Genomic DNA, 19906 nt, shown 5'->3' on the forward strand with positions numbered 1-19906 from the left:
GCTCTGCAATTGAAAACGTTTTTTTTCTTGCTTACTGGTGGCTTAACCACTTGAGGACCGCAGTGTTAACCCTCCTAAGGACCAGGCCCTTTTTATTGAAATTGGCCACTGCAGCTTTAAGGCCAAGCTGCAGTTCCGTACAACTCAGCACACAAGTGATTCCCCCCCCCCCTTTTCACCCCACCAACAGAGCTCTCTGTTGGTGGGGTCTGATCGCTCCCTCAGTGTTTTGTTTTTTTTAAATAAATATTTTTTGTATTATTTTTACACTATATTTTTTTCTTTCTTTTTTTTCCCCGCTCCCTCCCTCCCTCCATCTGTTTTCAGCTATCAGTAAACACTCTTATTGGTCTTGTCCTGTTTCTGTAGGACTTTAAATCTGCAGTTTCTAGTTTTCCCATCCCTGAGACTGTACATTGTGCATACTGTACCTGAAGTCATTTGAAAAGTAAGGCTAAGCATCAGTAATAGAATTTCTGATGGTGGAGGCATGGCCACAGTGTTCCGATGATCTCCAGCGCAAAGCTTGTAAGACCTGGCAATATAGAAGAAGATTAAAGTGAGGAGAAATGTGCGATAAATATCTGACTACAACAGCACACAGATCCAGGTCTGATACCTGTTATTTTGTCCTTGAAAGGCACCAGTGTGTACCCTTTGCAGACTCTCTAGCCATGATACTGAATGCTAGACAATTCAAAGCTAGACACGGCACATGTAATTTCCACCACAGAAGGCAATGGTAAGGAACTTGCATTTAGTGTTACAGTTGTGATTGAACCATTACTGCTTCTTACAATCCACATTTCATTCAGGTTTTTATCACTATGTCTACATTCAGGAGGATTTTCCTCAATTATTCAACCTATATTAAAGAAAAACCGTAACCAAGAATTGAATTTCATCCCAATCAGTAGCTGATACCCCCTTTCCCACGAGAAATCTTTTATTTTTTACAAACGGGTCATCAGGGACATCTGTAAGGCTGATATTGTGGTGACACCCCTCCCACAGTATGATGTCAGGACCATGGTTCTGACATCACACTGTGGGAGCCTGTTTGCATTGTGAGAAATAATAGCTGTTTCCAACTGAAAAAACAAGCAGCATCTCCTTCCACTGACATAACCTGCCCACAGTAAAAATGTCACCATGTGATAAATGTCAGAATGTAAATCAGGGAGAGGAAAGATTTTACAATAGGCAAACACTGACTAAATCATTTATACATAATTATTGTACAAATGAAGTACTTTTTTTATTACATTATTGTCACTGGAGTTCCTCCTTAAGTATGGTAAAGGCCTAGTTCAGCCACCTATGTTTTGTATAACTGGCTGTAACTACAATTTGTGGGACCACTCAAAAAAACTTGGATGGGGCTCCCCAACAGTCACACCCCATACCTCATGGTGAGCCCATGGCCAGGAGATCGATCTGCTGAGAATCATACAATGAGTGTGACCACCATAGCTTCCCCCACCCATAACATTGAAGGCTTAAAGTTTTCCTTTAACTATGGCTGAAATCTATCTGAATGTGTGTATACATGCACAATTACTGTCACCCATAGGGATCGCAACTCAATCCCTCACGAGACCTGGGCCAAGTTCTGTACAGATGGGTCACTAGCTTGGAGGCTAGCATGCACTGTGTTGCTATGAGGGGGAGATAAAGTGTGGCACATGACAGAGTGTCGAGAGTGGGAGAGTTAGAGAGGAGAACAATAGCCTTTGCCTGCGTTAGGACAAGATGACCCAGCAATCCAGATCTCTTGTTGATGTATCTGGAGCACTTTACACACTCTAGATTCTTACCTCCGCCAAGAACCATCTACCGTGTAGGCAAAGGAGTAGAGTGACAAAAGGTCACAACCCCAGTCAGGTTTTTATTGCCGTCTGTAACGATTGGTGTCAACAAGAACAGATTTTCTGATTATTGGTGATCTGCAGTATCACCAATAATACAGATGCTACACCTGATTATGTAGTGATCTGCAAAATCACCAATAATGTGAGTATAGCAAGACACAGGACAACCAGATGTAAAGATAGGTGTTTGGTGCAACAGTAACACAGCATATAATGATCTTAGAGTTGGGCCGAACTCCGATTTTAGGTTCGCGAACCGCAATAGACTTCAATGGGGAGGCGAACTTTGGAAAAAAAAAATTCTGCTGGCCACAAAAGTGATGGAAAAGATGTTTCAAGGGGTCTAACACCTGGAGAGGGGCATGGCGGAGTGGGATACACGCCAAAAGTCCCCGGGAAAAATCTGGATTTGACGCAAAGCAGCGTTTTAAGGGCAGAAATCACATTGAATGCTAAATGACAGGCCTAAAGTGCTTTAAAACATCTTGCATGTGTATACATTAATCAGGTAGTGTAATTAAGGTACTGCTTCACACTGACACACCAAACTCACCGTGTAACGCACCGCAAACAGCTGTTTGTGTAGTGACGGCCGTGCTGGACTGGTGCGCACCATGGCGAGAGTGCAGGTTTTGGTGGTTCACTGAACAGGTATACAGTGGCGGGTTCACTGAACAGAACAGGTATACAGTGGCGGGTTCACTGAACACAACAGGTATGCAGTGGTGGGTTCACTGAACAGGTATACAGTGGCGGGTTCACTGAACAGAACAGGTATACAGTGGCGGGTTCACTGAACACAACAGGTATGCAGTGGCGGGTTCACTGAACAGGTATACAGTGGCGGGTTCACTGAACAGAACAGGTATACAGTGGCGGGTTCACTGAACACAACAGGTATGCAGTGGCGGGTTCACTGAACAGGTATACAGTGGCGGGTTCACTGAACAGAACAGGTATACAGTGGCGGGTTCACTGAACACAACAGGTATGCAGTGGCGGGTTCACTGAACAGAACAGGTATACAGTGGCGGGTTCACTGAACACAACAGGTATGCAGTGGCGGGTCCACTGAACAGAACAGGTATGCAGTGGCGGGTTCACAGAACAGGTATGCAGTGGCAGGTTCACTGAACACAACAGGTATGCAGTGGCGGGTTCACTGAACAGGTATACAGTGGCGGGTCCACTGAACAGAACAGGTATTCAGTGGCGGGTTCACTGAACACAACAGGTATGCAGTGGTGGGTTCACTGAACAGGTATGCAGTGGTGGGTTCACAGAACAGGTATGCAGTGGTGGGTTTACAGAACAGGTATGCAGTGGCAGGTTCACTGAACAGGTATGCAGTGGTGGGTTCACTGAACAGGTATGCAGTGGTGGGTTCACTGAACAGGTATGCAGTGGTGGGTTCACAGTACAGGTATGCAGTGGTGGGTTCACAGAACAGGTATGCAGTGGCAGGTTCACTGAACAGGTATGCAGTGGGCTCACTGAACAGAACAGGTATGGTGGGCTCACTGAACAGAACAGGTATGCAGCCAGGAACAAGCTAAGCCTAACTAATCTTTCCCTATGAGAGACAGTCTGCAGCAGCTCGCCCTACTCTCACTAATGCAGGCACACGAGTGACCATAATGGCCGCCGCTGCCTGCCTTATATAAGGGGGGTGGGGCTCCAGGGGCTAGTGTAGCCTAATTGGCTACACTGGGCCTGCTGACTGTGATGTAGAGGGTCAAAGTTGGCCCTCCATGGTGCATTATGGGGCGAACCGAACTTCCGCAAACGTTCGCCTGCGGGACGCGAACGCGAACCACGGAAGTTCGCATGGAACCGTTCGCAGGCGAACCGTTCGGCCCAACTCTAGCATGATCACCTGTGGAGCGGGTGATCCCAGCTACACTGCAGCCGATGATCACCTGAGGAGCAGGAGATCAACACTGTACTGCAGCTCCTAATCACCTGAGGAACAGGTGATTGAGACTGTACTGCAGCTACGGTTAACCTGAGGAGCAGGTGCCTAAGACTTTACTGCAGCTACAGGTCACCTGAGGAGCAGGTGATTCAGACTGTACTCCAGCTACTGATCACCTTGAGGAGCAGGTGATTCAGACTGTACAGAGAATCCATCACCAGGGACTAGGCTCACTGGTGAGGGCAGGATAGTCAGACAAGCAGATTCGGCAACAAACGGAGAGATACGGTACAAAGACAGAAGGCTAAATCAGAGTAGTGTTCAGGCTGAGTCGGCAACAGGATCAGATAGGCAGAAGAACAGAATCAGTAGGCAGAAGAGTAGTCAAGGCTAGCAGAAGGTCATAAAAAATAATTCAATTCAATTAGTACTTTAGTTATCAACAGAATCTGAAGTGTGGATCCCCAGCTCCTGCTGGTTCTAGCACACTTTGGGATCTGACTAAGGTCTGAGTGCTAACACGTAGCATTTGCAACAGCAGACGCGGAGCAACAGACAGGCAGGTCCTATATATACTGAGAGCGCTCCACAGCGCCGCCCCAGTCACTCAGACAATCAGGAGCACTGCTGGAGTCAGCTGACCGGCCGATCAGCTGACTCCCCTTCTATTCGCATAAATGTCCTGTCGCCTGGCGCGCGCGTAGCCCTCAGTCTATGTGCAACTGAAGGACCAGGCAAAACTCCACCATGCAATTGCGCGGCGGATGCCGCCGGCTGAGACACGGAGACAGCCGCCATGCCGCTCACCGCTGCGGCGGCATCTCCGCTATCCATTACACCATCCCTCATGTCCTGTCAAAGTGAATGCCATGATTTGCACTAGAGTCCCAGAGAGGTTACCAAAATGGGAGAGAAGAATTCTGGCCAATAGAAACACAGCCAATGGCAACAATCTGATGCAAATGGTCCATAGCTATGCACTGTACATTCTTTTTCTGAAATGGTTTCTTGTGATATGCAAGCTACATCTGAACAATTTCAGTAGACAGTTATCTATTTAAAGAGTAAAGTGCCATAATCACCTCACATTCACTTCAAACTCCACAATAAAGATTAACTAAACTTAAACTTGGCTTATTACCATCAACAAGCTGGGAATATGAGCTTTTTGCACTGTTCTTAGCAACTTTTTAAATTCTATTTTCTGCTGCCCTGAATTTTATCGCAACAGACAAGCCAACATTGGAATTGTGTGGACTTCATACTATATCAGAGTGGTACCATGTGTCTGTATTGTACAGATGCCCTGTACCACTCCAGGGGATGTACTGCAGTCCATAGCAGGGTCTATACAAAAATACACAATATGTTTTAAAGGCGCACACTGATTCCTCTCACAACACAATAAAAATGGTGCGCTGTTGAAGTTTTCCACCAAAAAATGTTCACAGTCTCTGCGTTTAGCGCAACACACTTCTATGCAGCCTATTGCTGCGCTGTATTGTTACAATGTTCCCTTTATCTTGATTGCTGGTCCTTATAATTCACCACCACCACACCAAACTATTGGAATAGGACTCACCCTTTGCTTAGACCACTATAGGTCTATGTGATGCCTTGGGGTTATTCCCGGGCCACCGCCGACCTCTGCGACCTTATAAGCACCTTTTTTCTCTGCCTTCTTTCCACCTTTGATTTGTGGGTCTTTTTGCCTCCAAATAAAAACTGCCCATAGCATGATACCGTTTTAAAAAAGAGATATCTAAAATTTATTGCACTTACAAATTCCACGATAAAAACATCAGCATGAGTTTTTCTGGGCTCTCCCCCGTATCGGTGGCCTCCGGTGGGCTCTCCAATGTGTAAACTACCTCTCAGTCTCGACCGCCGCGCACTCAGTCATCCGTTTGTTCCGGCGTCTCCCCACCGCGGGACCCAGGAAATGGCGTGGAGTGTCTGAGTGGTGGGGAGACGCCGTAACGGAAGGACGACTAAGCGTGCGACAACAAAAACAATCTATTCCTTTTGTTAGCATGTTTTTCCTCCAGGCATTCCAGTATGATGGACATATGACTATGGTTGGGATTAGATTATGAGCTTCTCTGAGGGGCAGTTAGTGTGAAGACTATATGTTTGTGCCAGGGAAGATAGCAGCACTATACAAATACAAAATAAATTGTCTGCTGCGCTGCTGCAAAAAATGTCTGCTGCACAGTAGGTCAAATCTCAGGGTTGCAGACCTAGGCCCATATTCAATTCAAAAGTTTTCTCCTAGGTGATATTTTCACACCTAATCAATAAAATGGATTTTAAGGCACCAGCAAGAAAGAAAATACTCAGAATAAGTACTTGTTCACCTACTTTCTGGTACTTTTTCAATGACAGAGTGCTGAAACGTGGGTAAATGTCATACCGGCGCCGGTCAGTTCAGCGCAGGGCAAGTCGAATGACGGCTCTCCCTGCTGCCAGTAAACTCCCCGGAGGTGTTAAATACTATTTATCCTCCAAGCTGTTAGCAACTGGAGGGAGATGTACGGTAATTCGGGGTCTGTCGATCACCGGACACCCGAATTACTCTTACGCAGCATAGCATTGCTGCTATGACTGCGCCCAGCTTCGGCACTCGGTGCTGAGCGCCGGGCGCCAAAATGAACTGCTTCGCTGAAAAGTTATTTTAAATAGAAGATGATTTCATAGGAGAAAGCATTAGAGGATCAATGAACTGAATAAGGGCCTAAGATAGGAACTGAGCCAAGAACAACTTACATTTGTATTATTATTATTATTATTTTTTTATGAAATTTTTTTTTGTATCTTAAAAGTGAAAGGGGGCAAAGTAATTTGTTTTTCAAACTAAAAACAGGACCATGGTTTAAGGCTTGGTTCGCACATAAATCTGTATATTTCCGATCCCGTCTTGTGCGAGCAGGAAAAAAGGGCGCCGTCTGAGGGTGAACGAAAAGGGCGCCACCATAGACTAATGCAATTATCGTTAATACAGCGGAAAAAACAGAAAAAAGGGCGCCGCAAAACATTTTGTTAATAACATTACAACATCATACTTTTTGAGGTAGTTATCGTTTTAGAAGTTTAAAACGGTATAAATTTTGTCATATTATTTAGTTAATAAGTACAGATTTTACGTTTTCAAAGGTATTATCGTTAATATATGTAAAAGGGTGGTTAGGGTTAGGCGCCACTAGGGGAGTGGTTAGTTTTAGGCACCCCCAGGGGAGGGTTCTATGTGAGGGTAGGGTTGGGTTAAGCAGTATTGACCAAAAACGTAACAACATTTAACGTTAATATTTATTCGGTATTATTTCTTGTTTTTTTGTGCAACAGTAATTATCGTTAATAAAGCTTGACAACGATGGTTCTCGGTTGGCAAATTTCGTTAATACCTGGCACCAAATTTGTTAATAAGACGGGCTCTTTTTTCACGCACACCGTCCTGTCTTGTTAGTTTTTTTTGCATCAGTTTTCTATCAGTTTTACCTGACTGGATTGGGACTGTAAACCTTTTATATGTGAAAACACCCATAAAAAAACTAATACAAAGCGTCCAGGACTGGACTGGACCGGAAATGTACACCTTTTATGTGCGAACCATAGAAAAGTCATACAAAACTGATGCCAACTGTCAAAAACTGACAGGACTGGACACCTTCATGTGTATACCCTTAGGTCTAGAGCCCACTAAAGTGTTTTTTTGAGCATTTAGGGAGCGCTTTCAATCACTAGCGATTTCCCTAAATGCCCTGCCAATGTAAATAGATGGGGCAGATTCCACTAGAGTGATTGCAATTAAGGAAAACGCAATCGCAGGACATGTAGCATTTTGGGAGCATTTCCATTCTAATGAATTGTACAGGAGCAGGAAAATCGCTCTCAAAATTGCTTGCAAAACGCCATCACAAATCGCTAGCGATTGCAATAGCGCTTTGCGCTTTTCTGTGGGTTCCAGCCAGGCCTTAGTTTGCAGTGCAAGAGAGTAGCTGAACACTGTGCTATAACAGAATTTCTGGCTTATGTGGGCGAGCCATACTATATGCCTAGTCTATAGACAGACTCTCCATAGGTGTACAGTCTGCCTGCTGCATCTCTATGATTATCTCAGGAAGGCTGTCTGCAGATTGTTGCTGTCACTAATGACTTGTTATCCTTGGGATTAGCATCTTCAAAGCTGTAGACCTGTCACCCCCCTCCTCTCTGGTGACTGAGTGTGACACACAGGAACCCAGAGTGTGTGGCAAGATCATCTCTACACCAGCCCTGCACATGCTATAAAGGAATAGCCAAGGGAATTTTCAGGAAACCTGAGAGTTTGCCGGTTTGAATGGCAAAGCTCATAATGTGCAAATTAGAAAATATGTGATGAAAGCGTTCCTGAAAAGTTATTCTTCACATTAGCCAGTGAGCAACATACTGAATGCACAAAACACATTTTAACGAAGGTAGAGGAAAATAAATTGTCTGTATAACATATAAGATAAATCCGCTCCCACATTTCACCGTGTTTCAGCACCACCTTCTATATATTCCTGGTCAAACAAAATAGTTACAGCTATGACATTTTATAAACTAGCATATATGATTAAATCGTAATTGTCCACAATTACTGGCATATTACAAATGAGTTGCAAGAGATATTAGCATATCTTATTACATCTCCTTCATTAATTATCATCAATAATTACTTTGCTTCTTTGAAGACTCCTCTGTCAAACTCAAGGATCCCCACTATACCTCCTTAACCTCTTGAGGACCGCGGTCTTAAACCCCCCTAGTGACCAGGCCATTTTTTACAAAATAGGCCACTGCAGCTTTAAGGGCTCGCTGCAGGGCCGCCCAACTCAGCACACAAGGGATCCCCCCCCCCCTTTTCTGCCCACCAACACAGCTCTCTGTTGGTGGGCTCTGATCCCTCCTGCCTTGTTTATTTATTTTTTTATATTTATCGTCATTTTTTTTTCATACATTTTCCTATTTTTAGTTTATTTTTTCAATCCCCCCTCCCTCCCCCACCAGCCAATCAGCATGATCAGCTGTCATAAGCTTCAGCCTATGACAATGGGTCACTTCCCTGCCTCCAGAGGGGACAGCTGTGTCACACAGCTGTCCCCAGTGCAGTGCTGCCTTATATGAATAATCAATACAATATTTAAAAAAAAAAAGTTTTTGTGTTGCAGTGTGCAATATGATGAAGTCCTCAAGCCATTTTTGTGTTGGACAAAGTATGGGTGGGCTGAAACATCTGTCAGGTTTATTGTTGCCTTTGGCCAGTTACTAAGATTTCCACCTTCTTCCATTTCCAATTATCAGGGAGGACCTGGACAGCAACCAAAACATTAAAGAAAGGGAAGACTTTTTTTTTTATTGCCATTGGTACCCCCTATTGAAAGGTATTCACCTTACAGCCTGACACCGCACATGAAGTGGGAAAATTGTCTGTTCAAATCCAGACAGCAGTTTCCTTTAGGATGGGTTCACATTGAAGACTAACTTGTGTACGCATCCACGATTTGGCAGGCAAAATCTCGTGTTTTACTGCGATTGGCGCTTGTGATTCCCATTCAATAGGACGAGAATCAGTGCAATCGTCACCAAAGTGCTGCAAAAGCTGGCGATCAGCAAAGTGCAAAAGCGCCAAGTGTGAACCGGCCCTGAACCTCCATGCCCCCAAAAACAAACAACATTTTTGTCTGAGATTTTGTTTTTCGGCACATGGGCAGTTTGTATTTTGAAGGCTTTTGGAAGCAGTATACAGCCTACATTTACGCTTTAACTTATGAAGCATGTTTCATGTGGTCACTTTTGTCTTATGTCTGCCAATGGTGCCAATATACAGCTTTTCTTGCACTGCTATCTGCAGCAATGCCTGCCTGGTACAGTAAATACACAATAACTGCATCCCATATGCATTGTAAATACATCATATAGGCAAGCCTGTGCTTCCGGATATAGTGCTGTTCATGGAACATACAGACTTATGTGGTTGTGGACTAGTGATGGTTATGTCTAGGAGAACTCATGGAGAAGCATGTGATCAGTTTGGTCAGAAGATAGATATGTAAGTCTCTGATTTGTCAATTATCATCATGTGCTAAAGCAGGATGTGATCGCAGCCATTCAGAGCTTTCAAATCTATCAGCTGATCAAACAAATCACATGCTTCTCCATGAGTTTTCCTACACATGGCCGTTACTATTGTTGACTGATCAAACAATTTGCACTGGGATTTGTCAACAATTCTATGTCTGTGCTCAGCTGATCAGATGATCAAACAAATCACATGTTTATCCATGAGTTCTAGACATGACCATCAATATTGCCAATATTCCCTGAAATGTTTTTTTGTGCAGTGAGCTATGTTGGTCGGGTAAAAATTGATACTTCCTGGTCTGAATGAAGATTGGAATGGGAGGTGTCAACTGATGCCCAACTCTACACCATCTTAAGGGGCCCATACACCTAACGATTTTCCCGCCGATATATGGCAGATTCGATCACAGTGATCGAATCGGCTGTGAAATCGCGGCGCACACCGCTAACAGAACGATCGATTTCCGTTCGAAATCGATCGTTCCCGTCGATTCCCGTCGATCCGTCCGTGCGGAAGATTTCTCTCGATCGCTGGCGAGTCGGGAGTGCGTCGATAGCTGCGTTCGAATGCCCGACGACCGATGCAATACACCGGGTATAAATTATCTGTTCCGGCCGGCGCGAGTCCCCTGGTCCGCCGCTGTCTTCTTCTCCGCTCCAGGCTCCAGACCGTTCCTGCAGCTACAGAACTTCCTGTCCTGGCAGGAAGTTTAAACAGTAGAGCGCCCTATACTGTTTAAACTTCCCCTGGACAGGAAGTTCAGTAGCTGCAGGAACGGTCTGGAGCCCGGAGCGGAGAAGAAGACAGTGGCGGACCAGGGGACTCGCGCCAGCCGGAACAGGTAATGTATGCGGGGGGCGGCAGGGGCGGCAGCAGCGGCAGCTCCACAGATTGTGATCGGTTTCAGGCTGAAATCGATTCACAATCTGTTTGCAGTAAAGGTGGCCATACGATCCCTCTCTGATCAGATTCGATCAGAGAGGGATCTATCTGTTGGTCGAATCTGATGGCAAATCGACCAGTGTATGGCCACCTTAATTCTAGTAGGAGAACACATCAGATAAAATCTGATCAAAATCACTGTTCTGCATGGCTCTGTTCAGTGCAAAACAAAACCTCTGTATCCAATAGTCAGCCAATCTGACACAGATTCTCTGACTTTGTTCATGCTACAGCGTAACCAACATCCTATCGCACAGTGTGACTTTTCCTCTCTGTTGTGGCGCAATCCTGCTCTTGCTGGCTACACCCCGCAATGTGCCACTGTGAACCAAGCCTTATCTGTCCATATTGTCAGCATTTGTAAACTGATGCTGTTGCTTAAAGAGAACCTGACGTGAGAGGGATATGGAGGCTGCCATATTTATTTCCTTTTAAAGCAATACCAGTTTAGCCATAGTCCCTGAATTAGCATACAATTTAGATGTTTTTCAGGTGAGTAATTCCGACATTACAGATGCAAAATGGTCAGCAGGACTGCCAGGCAACTGGTATTGGTTAAAGTGATACTTAAGCCTAAGCAAAAAAGTCAGTTTTATTCACCTGGGGCTTCTACCAGCCCCCTGCAGCAACCCCGTGCCCTCGCAGTCACTCTCGGATCCTCCTGTCTCCCGATGCCAGCTACTTTCGTTTTGGGTCGACAGGCTTACTGCGCCTGGGCAGGCCTGGCAACGCGTCTCCTTCTACGCGTTCCCGTCGCAGGACGCTATTGCAGATGGGAACGCGTAGAGGGCTGCGCGTGGCCATGCCTGTTGGCAAAATTAAAGTAGCTGGTGGCGAGGGACAGGAGGTTCCATGAGTGACTGTGAGGGCACAGAACGGCTGCAGGGGACTGGTAGAAGCTCCAAGTGAGTAAAACTGTTTTTTTTTTTTTCTAGACTTAACCTGCTGAGCGGTCTGGACGAGCTCAGCTCGTCCAACACCGCCAGAGGCTGCCGCTCAGGCCCTGCTGGGCCGATTTCCACCAAATAAAAAGCAGCACACGCAGCCGGCACTTTGCCAGCCGCGTGTGCTGCCTGATCGCCGCTGCAGCGCGGCGATCCGCCGCGTGCAGCGGCGATCCGCCGCGTGCAGCGGCGAAAGAGGGTCCCCCCAGCCGCCCGAGCCCAGCGTAGCCGGAACAAACCGTTCCGGCCAGCGCTAAGGGCTGGATCGGAGGCGGCTGACGTCAGGACGTCGGCTGACGTCCATGACGTCACTCCGCTCGTCGCCATGGCGACGAGGGAAGCGAAACACGGAGGGCCGTTCATTGCGGCCTTACGTGTTATTCCTTGCCGCCGGAGGCGATCGGAAGATCGCCTCCGGAGCGCCCTCTAGTGGGCTTTCATGCAGCCAACTTTCAGTTGGCTGCATGAAATAGTTTTTTTTTAATTTAAAAAAAACCCTCCCGCAGCCACCCTGGCGATTTAATCAGAACGCCAGGGTGGTTAAGTGCCTCTTTAACCACATAAGGACCGGGCTTGTTTTCTTTGATGTGTGCGGCGTGGGCTCTCCAGCCCCCAGCACAGATCGTGTTGTAGCCAGGGCGACCAGACTTCCCCCCTTTTTTCCCCACTAGGGGGATGTCCTGCTGGGGGGGTCTGATCGCCGCCGGCTAACTGCGTGTAGCGGGGGGCTCCTCAAAGCCCCCCTCCGCAGCGATATTTCCCCTCTCTTTCTCTCCCACCCCTCCTTCCCATGGGCGGCACAGGACGGCGATCCGTCCTGCATCACCTCTGATAGGCTTCAGCCTATCAGATGCCGGCGATCCCCGGCCAATCAGCGCCATGCAACGTAAACACCGGGGATTTCTTCCCCGCGTGTTTACATTTAGCCTGCAAGCCGCGATCGGAGGCTCGCAGGCTGTTCACGGAGACACCCTCCGTGAACTGACATGGTTTCCATGTAAAACCACTTACGACCTGCCGCCTTAGGCGGTCGTTAAGTGGTTAAATGTAAGTAATATGGCAGCCTCTATATATGTCTCTTGATACAGGTTAATTTTAAGTGCAGGTACTACAAGCAGACTATAGTGCATTGTAATTACTATTTAATATAGCATCAAGATCTCCCTTGATGCGTTACAATAATGCTATACAAGCTCTATATTGTACTTGCCAGACCCTTTCCCTGTGCTCTGAAAATCTTCACAAATCTTCAGCTTCTGTAGAGATCCATATTTGTTACTGCTTTTACCAGAAAGCTGTAGCAGTATTTTTGGTGTGCTGATAGGAAGGTTTTTGTTGGGTAATTTAGTTAGCCATCATTTATACATGACAGGGTTGAGTTAAAAGATGAAGACATTTGATTGGATGTTGCACCACATAAAAGAAATGGAACGTGAAGTTTTTTAAACCCCTAAAAAGGAACTCTAGACAAATTAGAAAAATATTTTTTTACCTGAATATATGTATAATTAAAAGAAGATAGTGTTGCACCTCTGCTCATCTGTTGTGTATGTATTTTCCTGCAGAAGTTGCTAAGAAAATAAACATGGCCATACTTCCTATTTTTGCACGATCACTACAAGGAGTAACTGTGAGTGTACCCCTTCTATTACCACAGCATGGCCAGCAGAACTACTCCAACCAGCTAACAACCAGCATTCATCTAGCAGCTACAAGTCAACAATAAGCAATTGTGGTCATGTCGCCAGTAGATGGTTGGGAAGGAAGGCAACATAAATGCATTCCAGAAGCCCTACTGTTAGTATAGTGCAGTGCACTACAAAGATGCAGGCCCAGTCCGCCCATGATCGCAAAGTGAAGGGCGACTTCCTCAGGCGGCAAAATTCTGGGGGCAGCACCAGGCAGAAACAGGAAGTAAAGAGAGTGCCTGGCCAACCTATACTGGGGGCAACTGTACCTAGCTACCAATACTGGGGGCACCTATACCTGGCTACCTACCTATACTGAGGGAGTTTTTTGGGGGGGTTCAGTGCAACTATAACGTGTGGTGCTAGTTGGTGTTGTGTGATCATTCCAATTCGGGGGGGATGTGGGGGCACAACCTCACAAAGTTGCCTCAGGCAGCAAAAAGTATAGAACATGCCCTGCAAAGATGATGTCCACAAGAATATTCAGAACTATTTTAAGGTTGTTTTTTTTAAATGTTCTAAAGTGAACTGATCAGAGGAGTGTAAGGAATATGTATGGGGATCTTCAAGGAACTCAGCCTTCCTGTTAAACTGTGATTAGGGTTGATCATATTGCTTTGTGTGGACAACAGGGAGGCTAAAGCCCCAAGTAAGAAGTCCTTTGGAAATTATTATTAGTTTTATTTATAAAGCACTAGCATATTACACTGTGCTGTATAAAAACTAGGGGAAACATCACAACATTATACAATAGTACAGAGACAGGTCACATATTACAAGACAGCGAGTCAGTATACAATCTAAAGTGAGTAAAAGTGGCCCCTGGTGCCACTGACAACATTTTAAGAAATCCATTTGTAGAAAAGATTATTCTGAGTGACAATCATTAGGAGAATAGGAGTGTGTACATAGCTTTAGCTGGCAACCTGCATGTAAAGAGTAGCTTCCTATAAGCAAAGTAAGTATAGTGATAGTGTGTTCCAGTATGGTATGGAATGATGGTAGATGAGATTAGATAGGGAACAAAACAAGATTCAGCTTTCAGAGAGCTATTGGAAGGATGGACTAGATCCGTGGTGAATGGCCTGCCCTTTTATGGACAACATGAACAATGCATACAGAATGATTCCTACAAAACAGATTGCACTTTCTCTAGATTTGAGCTGTAAAGCAGAGATTTGCTGTGTTGTGGGTAGTGCACTGTGGAATATTCTGTTATACTGAGGATACTAGGTTTTGTAAATGATAATCCAATCTTTTTATGCTGTCCTTACGCTTTTATTAACATTAATGCATAGCAGCTTTATCCCATCATGTGTCTATAACATCTTTACCTGTGCCCTATCAGAGAATGTACAGCTTTTGCTGGCAGGGATGTGGGAATCATAGAGACAATATAGACTGCAATGTCATTGTGAACATAGTTACTACATTGTGCTACACTGACTCCTGATAGTATCAATCAAAACCTACTTTTTTTTAAGTGAAGCATATATTATCAAAGCATGCACAGTTGCAATACAAAAAGTACCCCCCCTTCTCTCTGTATGAAGATATGTATGTGCAGCTAACTGCACACATAACTCATCAGTTCCGGTTGTTGCAAATAAGCTCATTAGATACTTAACCTGCTCAGACGCTGATATTTTCTAATGTCCTGTGTGAGTGTGGTGGTTTCTCCGTAGTCCTGGCATGGCCCAGTGTGGCTACAGAGTTAATTTCCCCATGCTGGAATAGAGTTGACCTAGGCCTTTCTCCAGAGCTGCTGGCCTGGAAAGGGGAAACAGTGGAAAGGAGACTCCGAGCTCATCAGAGGGCTTATAGTAATACCAATGTGGGAGGGAAGAGCATCTGCTAGGTAGAGGAGGAGGGCACAGGCTACGTAGGATACGATGGATAAAGAGAATGTTAGAGAAAGTAAACTTTTAAGCCTACTGAAAAAAATGACTTAGAGGACATTGTGAATTTATATCATTGAACACATGGTTAATAAAATTCTGTTATGTGTGCTTCAGTCACAAGGCACTCCTGAAGCAAATCCAGGGGAAAGAAACAGAGTATATTTACAGTGGAAACACTGTGTCTAGATATTCAGTTATTTCACTGACTGGAGCAGAGGTAATAAGGCATACTGGCAAACTGGAGCTGAGATTAAACAGACTGATCTCTTAAGCTTCCTCATTGGTTTGTTAACCTGCTGAGCGGTCTGGACGAGCTCAGCTCGTCCAACACCGCCAGAGGCTGCCGCTCAGGCCCTGCTGGGCCGATTTCCACCAAATAAAAAGCAGCACACGCAGCCGGCACTTTGCCAGCCGCGTGTGCTGCCTGATCGCCGCTGCACCGCGGCGATCCGCCGCGTGCAGCGGCGAAAGAGGGTCCCCCCAGCCGCCCGAGCCCAGCGTAGCCGGAACAAACAGTTCCGGCCAGCGCTAAGGGCTGGATCGGAGGCGGCTGACGTCAGGATGTCGGCTGACGTCCATGACGTCACTCCGCTCGTCGCCATGGCGACGAGGGAAGCGAAACACGGAGGGCCGCTCATTGCGGCCTTCCGTGTTATTCCTTGCCGCCGGAGGCGATCGGAAGATCGCCTCCGGAGCGCCCTCTAGTGGGCTTTCATGCAGCCAACTTTCAGTTGGCTGCATGAAATAGTTTTTTTTTTATTTAAAAAAAACCCTCCCGCAGCCACCCTGGCGATTTAATCAGAACGCCAGGGTGCCATTCTTCATATTGTAAAACCAATAGCAAAACTTAACATTGAAGAGGATGGATTAACTCTTGACACTGGGGCACTTCCTCCTGACACCTTTATATACTTTATTATCATTTGCTCATTTTATATTGATAGGGTTTATTTCAGGGCGACTTTTAAAAACAAATTATCCTGAAAATATAATCTACCTCTTTGCAAAATATATGGCTTAGCCTTATAGAGATACTGTTTTTATAAGTACTTAAAGTATTTTTACTAGCACTAACAGACCTGTAAATTCTGTAATCAGCAAGTTTTTGCAGGCAGTGCAGACTGACTCAGCAATTCAGGATTCTGCTAGGAACCAGGCAAGCTAAAGTCACTTGAAGTAAGGAAAGCCACCAGGTTCCCACTTGGATTTTTTCCATAAAGTACTTTATTCCAACTTCCAATATCATGGCAGACTTGATAAAGGTCATTCCATCCAAAACTGTTGTGCATTTCTGCTATGATATTGGAATATAGCACTTTATGGCATCAAATCAGGTGGAGACCCGGTGACTTTGGATTGATGTTGACTCTTATGGATCTGGGTTTGACTGGCTGACTCCCTGGAAATAACTACTGGAGTTGCAGTGCAGAACAGCTAAAGCTAATTGAAGGCCAAGTCTGTGAGAATTGTGCTGCTGACATACCTGTAACGTTTGCGGAATTATCTCCGTGGTCAGCGCACAAGATGTGCGCTGACACTGCGGAAGTCCTCCACAAGCGTATAAAATGGCAGAACCCAGCTTGGTGCAATGCACTCGTAGAGGGAAATTCCCACCGGCAGATGAAGCCGTGGAGTGCAGAGGAACAATCCCTCTGCACTGCCACAGATGCCAGTTGGGAATCGTACGAATAGCAACAATGCAGGGCAAGATAGCCCTCAGAGAGAGAGAGTGAGCACAGAGACAGAATCTATGTGTGTCCACCAATCTAGTCGCTACCCGGCGACGGTGAACACACAACAGCGGAAACCAAGTGGGAACGCAATCGCAAGAGTGGCGATTGCCAACAGTGACACAAGACCGAGTAAGACAGAGCACAAGTGTAGCGAGAAAGACACAGTAAATAACAATGATCAGAACACCAAGGAAAATAACAAACGCACTCGCTAAGCGCGATCGCTGCACAATAACTGCAACAGAGACAAAACACGCCAACTCTAACTAACCAATGAATACAAAAATGAATAGAGAACGCGAACTGTTGCTAAACGGTTACCTCAGCGAGCCTACAGCAAGCGTTCGTTCCAGGCAAGGCTGATAGAAGGAGCAACCAGTAGCAACCGCAGCTCTGGCCTACACTCCCAGACAGAGTACAGAAGGAACCACCGCCTCTACCGCTAGGGCGGATGCGATTCAGACAGACAGACAGAAGGAGCAACCAGTAGTAACCGCTGCTCTGGCTTGCACCCCTAAGACAGAGTACAGAAGGAACCACCGCCTCTACCGTTAGGGCGAATCTGATCCCAACAGACAGAACGATTTCCTGTCGACTGCCGCTGGTGACAAGACAATCGCAACAGATAAGACAGAATAGGCAGTACAAATTAAACACAACCTGACTGCACTAAGTAGGAGTGCTAGGAGCACTCCCCAAGAATTAATTCCACTAAGATAATATTAGCAACAGAAGCAGAGGGCTGAACTCCAGGTAAGTTAGCAGGAACAAACCTCTATGACCAGCAGGGGATTCTGGGAGGAAATGGCATTTATACTGCAAGCCATCAAAGGAAGAAGCTAAGCAATTTGCATGACAAGTGGATGCAAATTCCTCACCAGCAGAGTAATTCTGAAACTTGCAGAGTGGAGACAGGTCTCTTTTCCAGGGACCTGCAGCACTCAGACCTAAGAAATGGTCAAAAAGCTGTCTGCTAGTGCAGACAGCAGAGCAGATCATTACAATACCAGAACTTCAGTTCCTACATCTACAAAGTTCTTCATTCTCCTTGATGGATTGTGCTACTGAAATACCAAATCCTGCTGTCCTGCTGTCTTATGGGTCACTTACCTGGAGTAAGCAACAAGGATAAAGAAAGAAAGAGAGAGATTAGAACACCTGAGCTATACACTGGTGTTTTACGTTATATTTGGTATCAACACTACCACAGGAAGTAACAACATTCATATTTCTTTCAGCATAGGTGTTCCTTACAGTTAATTATGTCCTGCCCCCCCCCCCCATCTGAATATGCAGATCAGCTGCAGCAGAGCACAATTACCTGGTCCATCACCAGGTCCTCTCCTTTTTTCCACTGTGCCTTTCTTATCACTGTGTGACAGCACACATAGGGCTTGATTCACAAAGCCGTGCTAACTCATAGCATGGTCGCACTTGCATTTTGTGCGCATTTGTTTCGCATGAAAACGTATGCATTTTCGCATGAAATTCGCGATTGCACACACGCGACCGTGCTGTGAGTTAGCACGGCTTTGTGAATCAAGCCCATAGACTCTTGATATCACATGGCATGCATATTAATATGTCGTCGGCGCCACCTCCTAGATTTCACCTCCTGAATCCAATCATTCAAGTGGCTTTCTGGTAGGCCCGATGCTAAGTGTGATTAAATACGTTAAAATACAGCTCTTTTACAGTGTTATTATTACTTCTCATATTGTTCTATGCATTTATATAGCTCTGCCCTCTTTTTGCACCGCTTTCTATAGGTTGTGACTTGAATTATTAATTATCAAAAATAAGGAGTTCCATTTACATTTGTCATTACTGATAGGACCAGAAGATAAATGTCCCTTGCTGGTAAGCTGGTAAACTAGCAACATTTCCCTATTCCTTATTGCCCTCTAAAGCCTAGCATATCCCACTGTACCCAATACTATTCCCCCCCTCCCACAACCCCCAAAACCTAGCATACCTTACCATCCTTCTCTTGGCGCTAAAACTGTCCAACTCTCTCTAACACTAAATACCCCCCTCCCCCAAATCTAACATGAATCCCCATCTGCCTATTAATATCCTCACCCTTTAAACCTGGTATAACCCCCCACCTCCTCCATCATCCGATGTCCATTCTTACCTAAAGTAGCACCTCAATACCTGTTATTAATCCTACCATCAATCTTACAAATACAAACATACAAAGGGCTGGTGCACACCAGAGGAGATTTTCTGAGCGTTTTGAGTTTATAAATCTGCTGCTAATGTTATCCTATGTTTCTGTGTACACTGGAGCAATGAGGTTTTGTAAAAAAAACCCATAGCATTACATTGGGAAGAGCTTTTAGAGGTTTCAAAAGCTCTTCCCAATGTAATGCTATGGTTTTTTTTTACAAAACCTCATTGATCCAGTGTGCACAGACACATAGGATAACATTAGCAGCAGATTTAAAAACTCAAAACGCTCAGAAAAACTCCTCTGGTGTGCACCAGGCCAAACTGCTCACCCTCAGCCATTCTATTCCTCCTCAGGAAGGTACACACAGTACAGAAATGCTGCCCCTGAAATCTCTGCGCCTGATGCAAATGTTTCACCTTGATACATGAGAGAACCAGCCCTGCATGTGACTTATTCTATGCAAGGGATATTTTTTTTCTTTTGGAAGCAGTAGAGTGTTGTACTGTGTTAGCCATCAGTAAAAGCAAGACATTTTGAATCAGGATGATACCATTTATTGGAATAAGTGTATCAAATATGAACATTGTATAATGGCACCATCCAATTTCTCCATCGTCAACTGCAAACTCCAGG

The 19906-nt window shown here is 45.4% G+C and overlaps 1 protein-coding gene across 3 annotated transcripts in view; it reads right to left on the bottom strand.

The window, feature by feature from the left end:
* LOC137563468 (cadherin-related family member 5-like) overlaps window positions 1–15280 on the bottom strand; it is a 64439-nt gene extending 49159 nt beyond the window's left edge. For all 3 annotated transcript variants that reach the window (XM_068275933.1, XM_068275932.1, XM_068275931.1), the window contains exons 1-2: window positions 15092–15280; window positions 432–535 (exon numbers count right to left, since the gene is read on the bottom strand). In XM_068275933.1, the coding sequence (XP_068132034.1) occupies window positions 432–492 (61 nt within the window). In that variant the 5' untranslated portion in view covers window positions 493–535; window positions 15092–15280. The remainder of the gene's footprint in view (window positions 1–431; window positions 536–15091) is intronic.
* Window positions 15281–19906: the final 4626 nt, after the last annotated feature.

This window comes from Hyperolius riggenbachi, chromosome 3 (assembly GCF_040937935.1).
Source record: "Hyperolius riggenbachi isolate aHypRig1 chromosome 3, aHypRig1.pri, whole genome shotgun sequence".
Classification (NCBI taxonomy): domain Eukaryota; kingdom Metazoa; phylum Chordata; class Amphibia; order Anura; family Hyperoliidae; genus Hyperolius; species Hyperolius riggenbachi.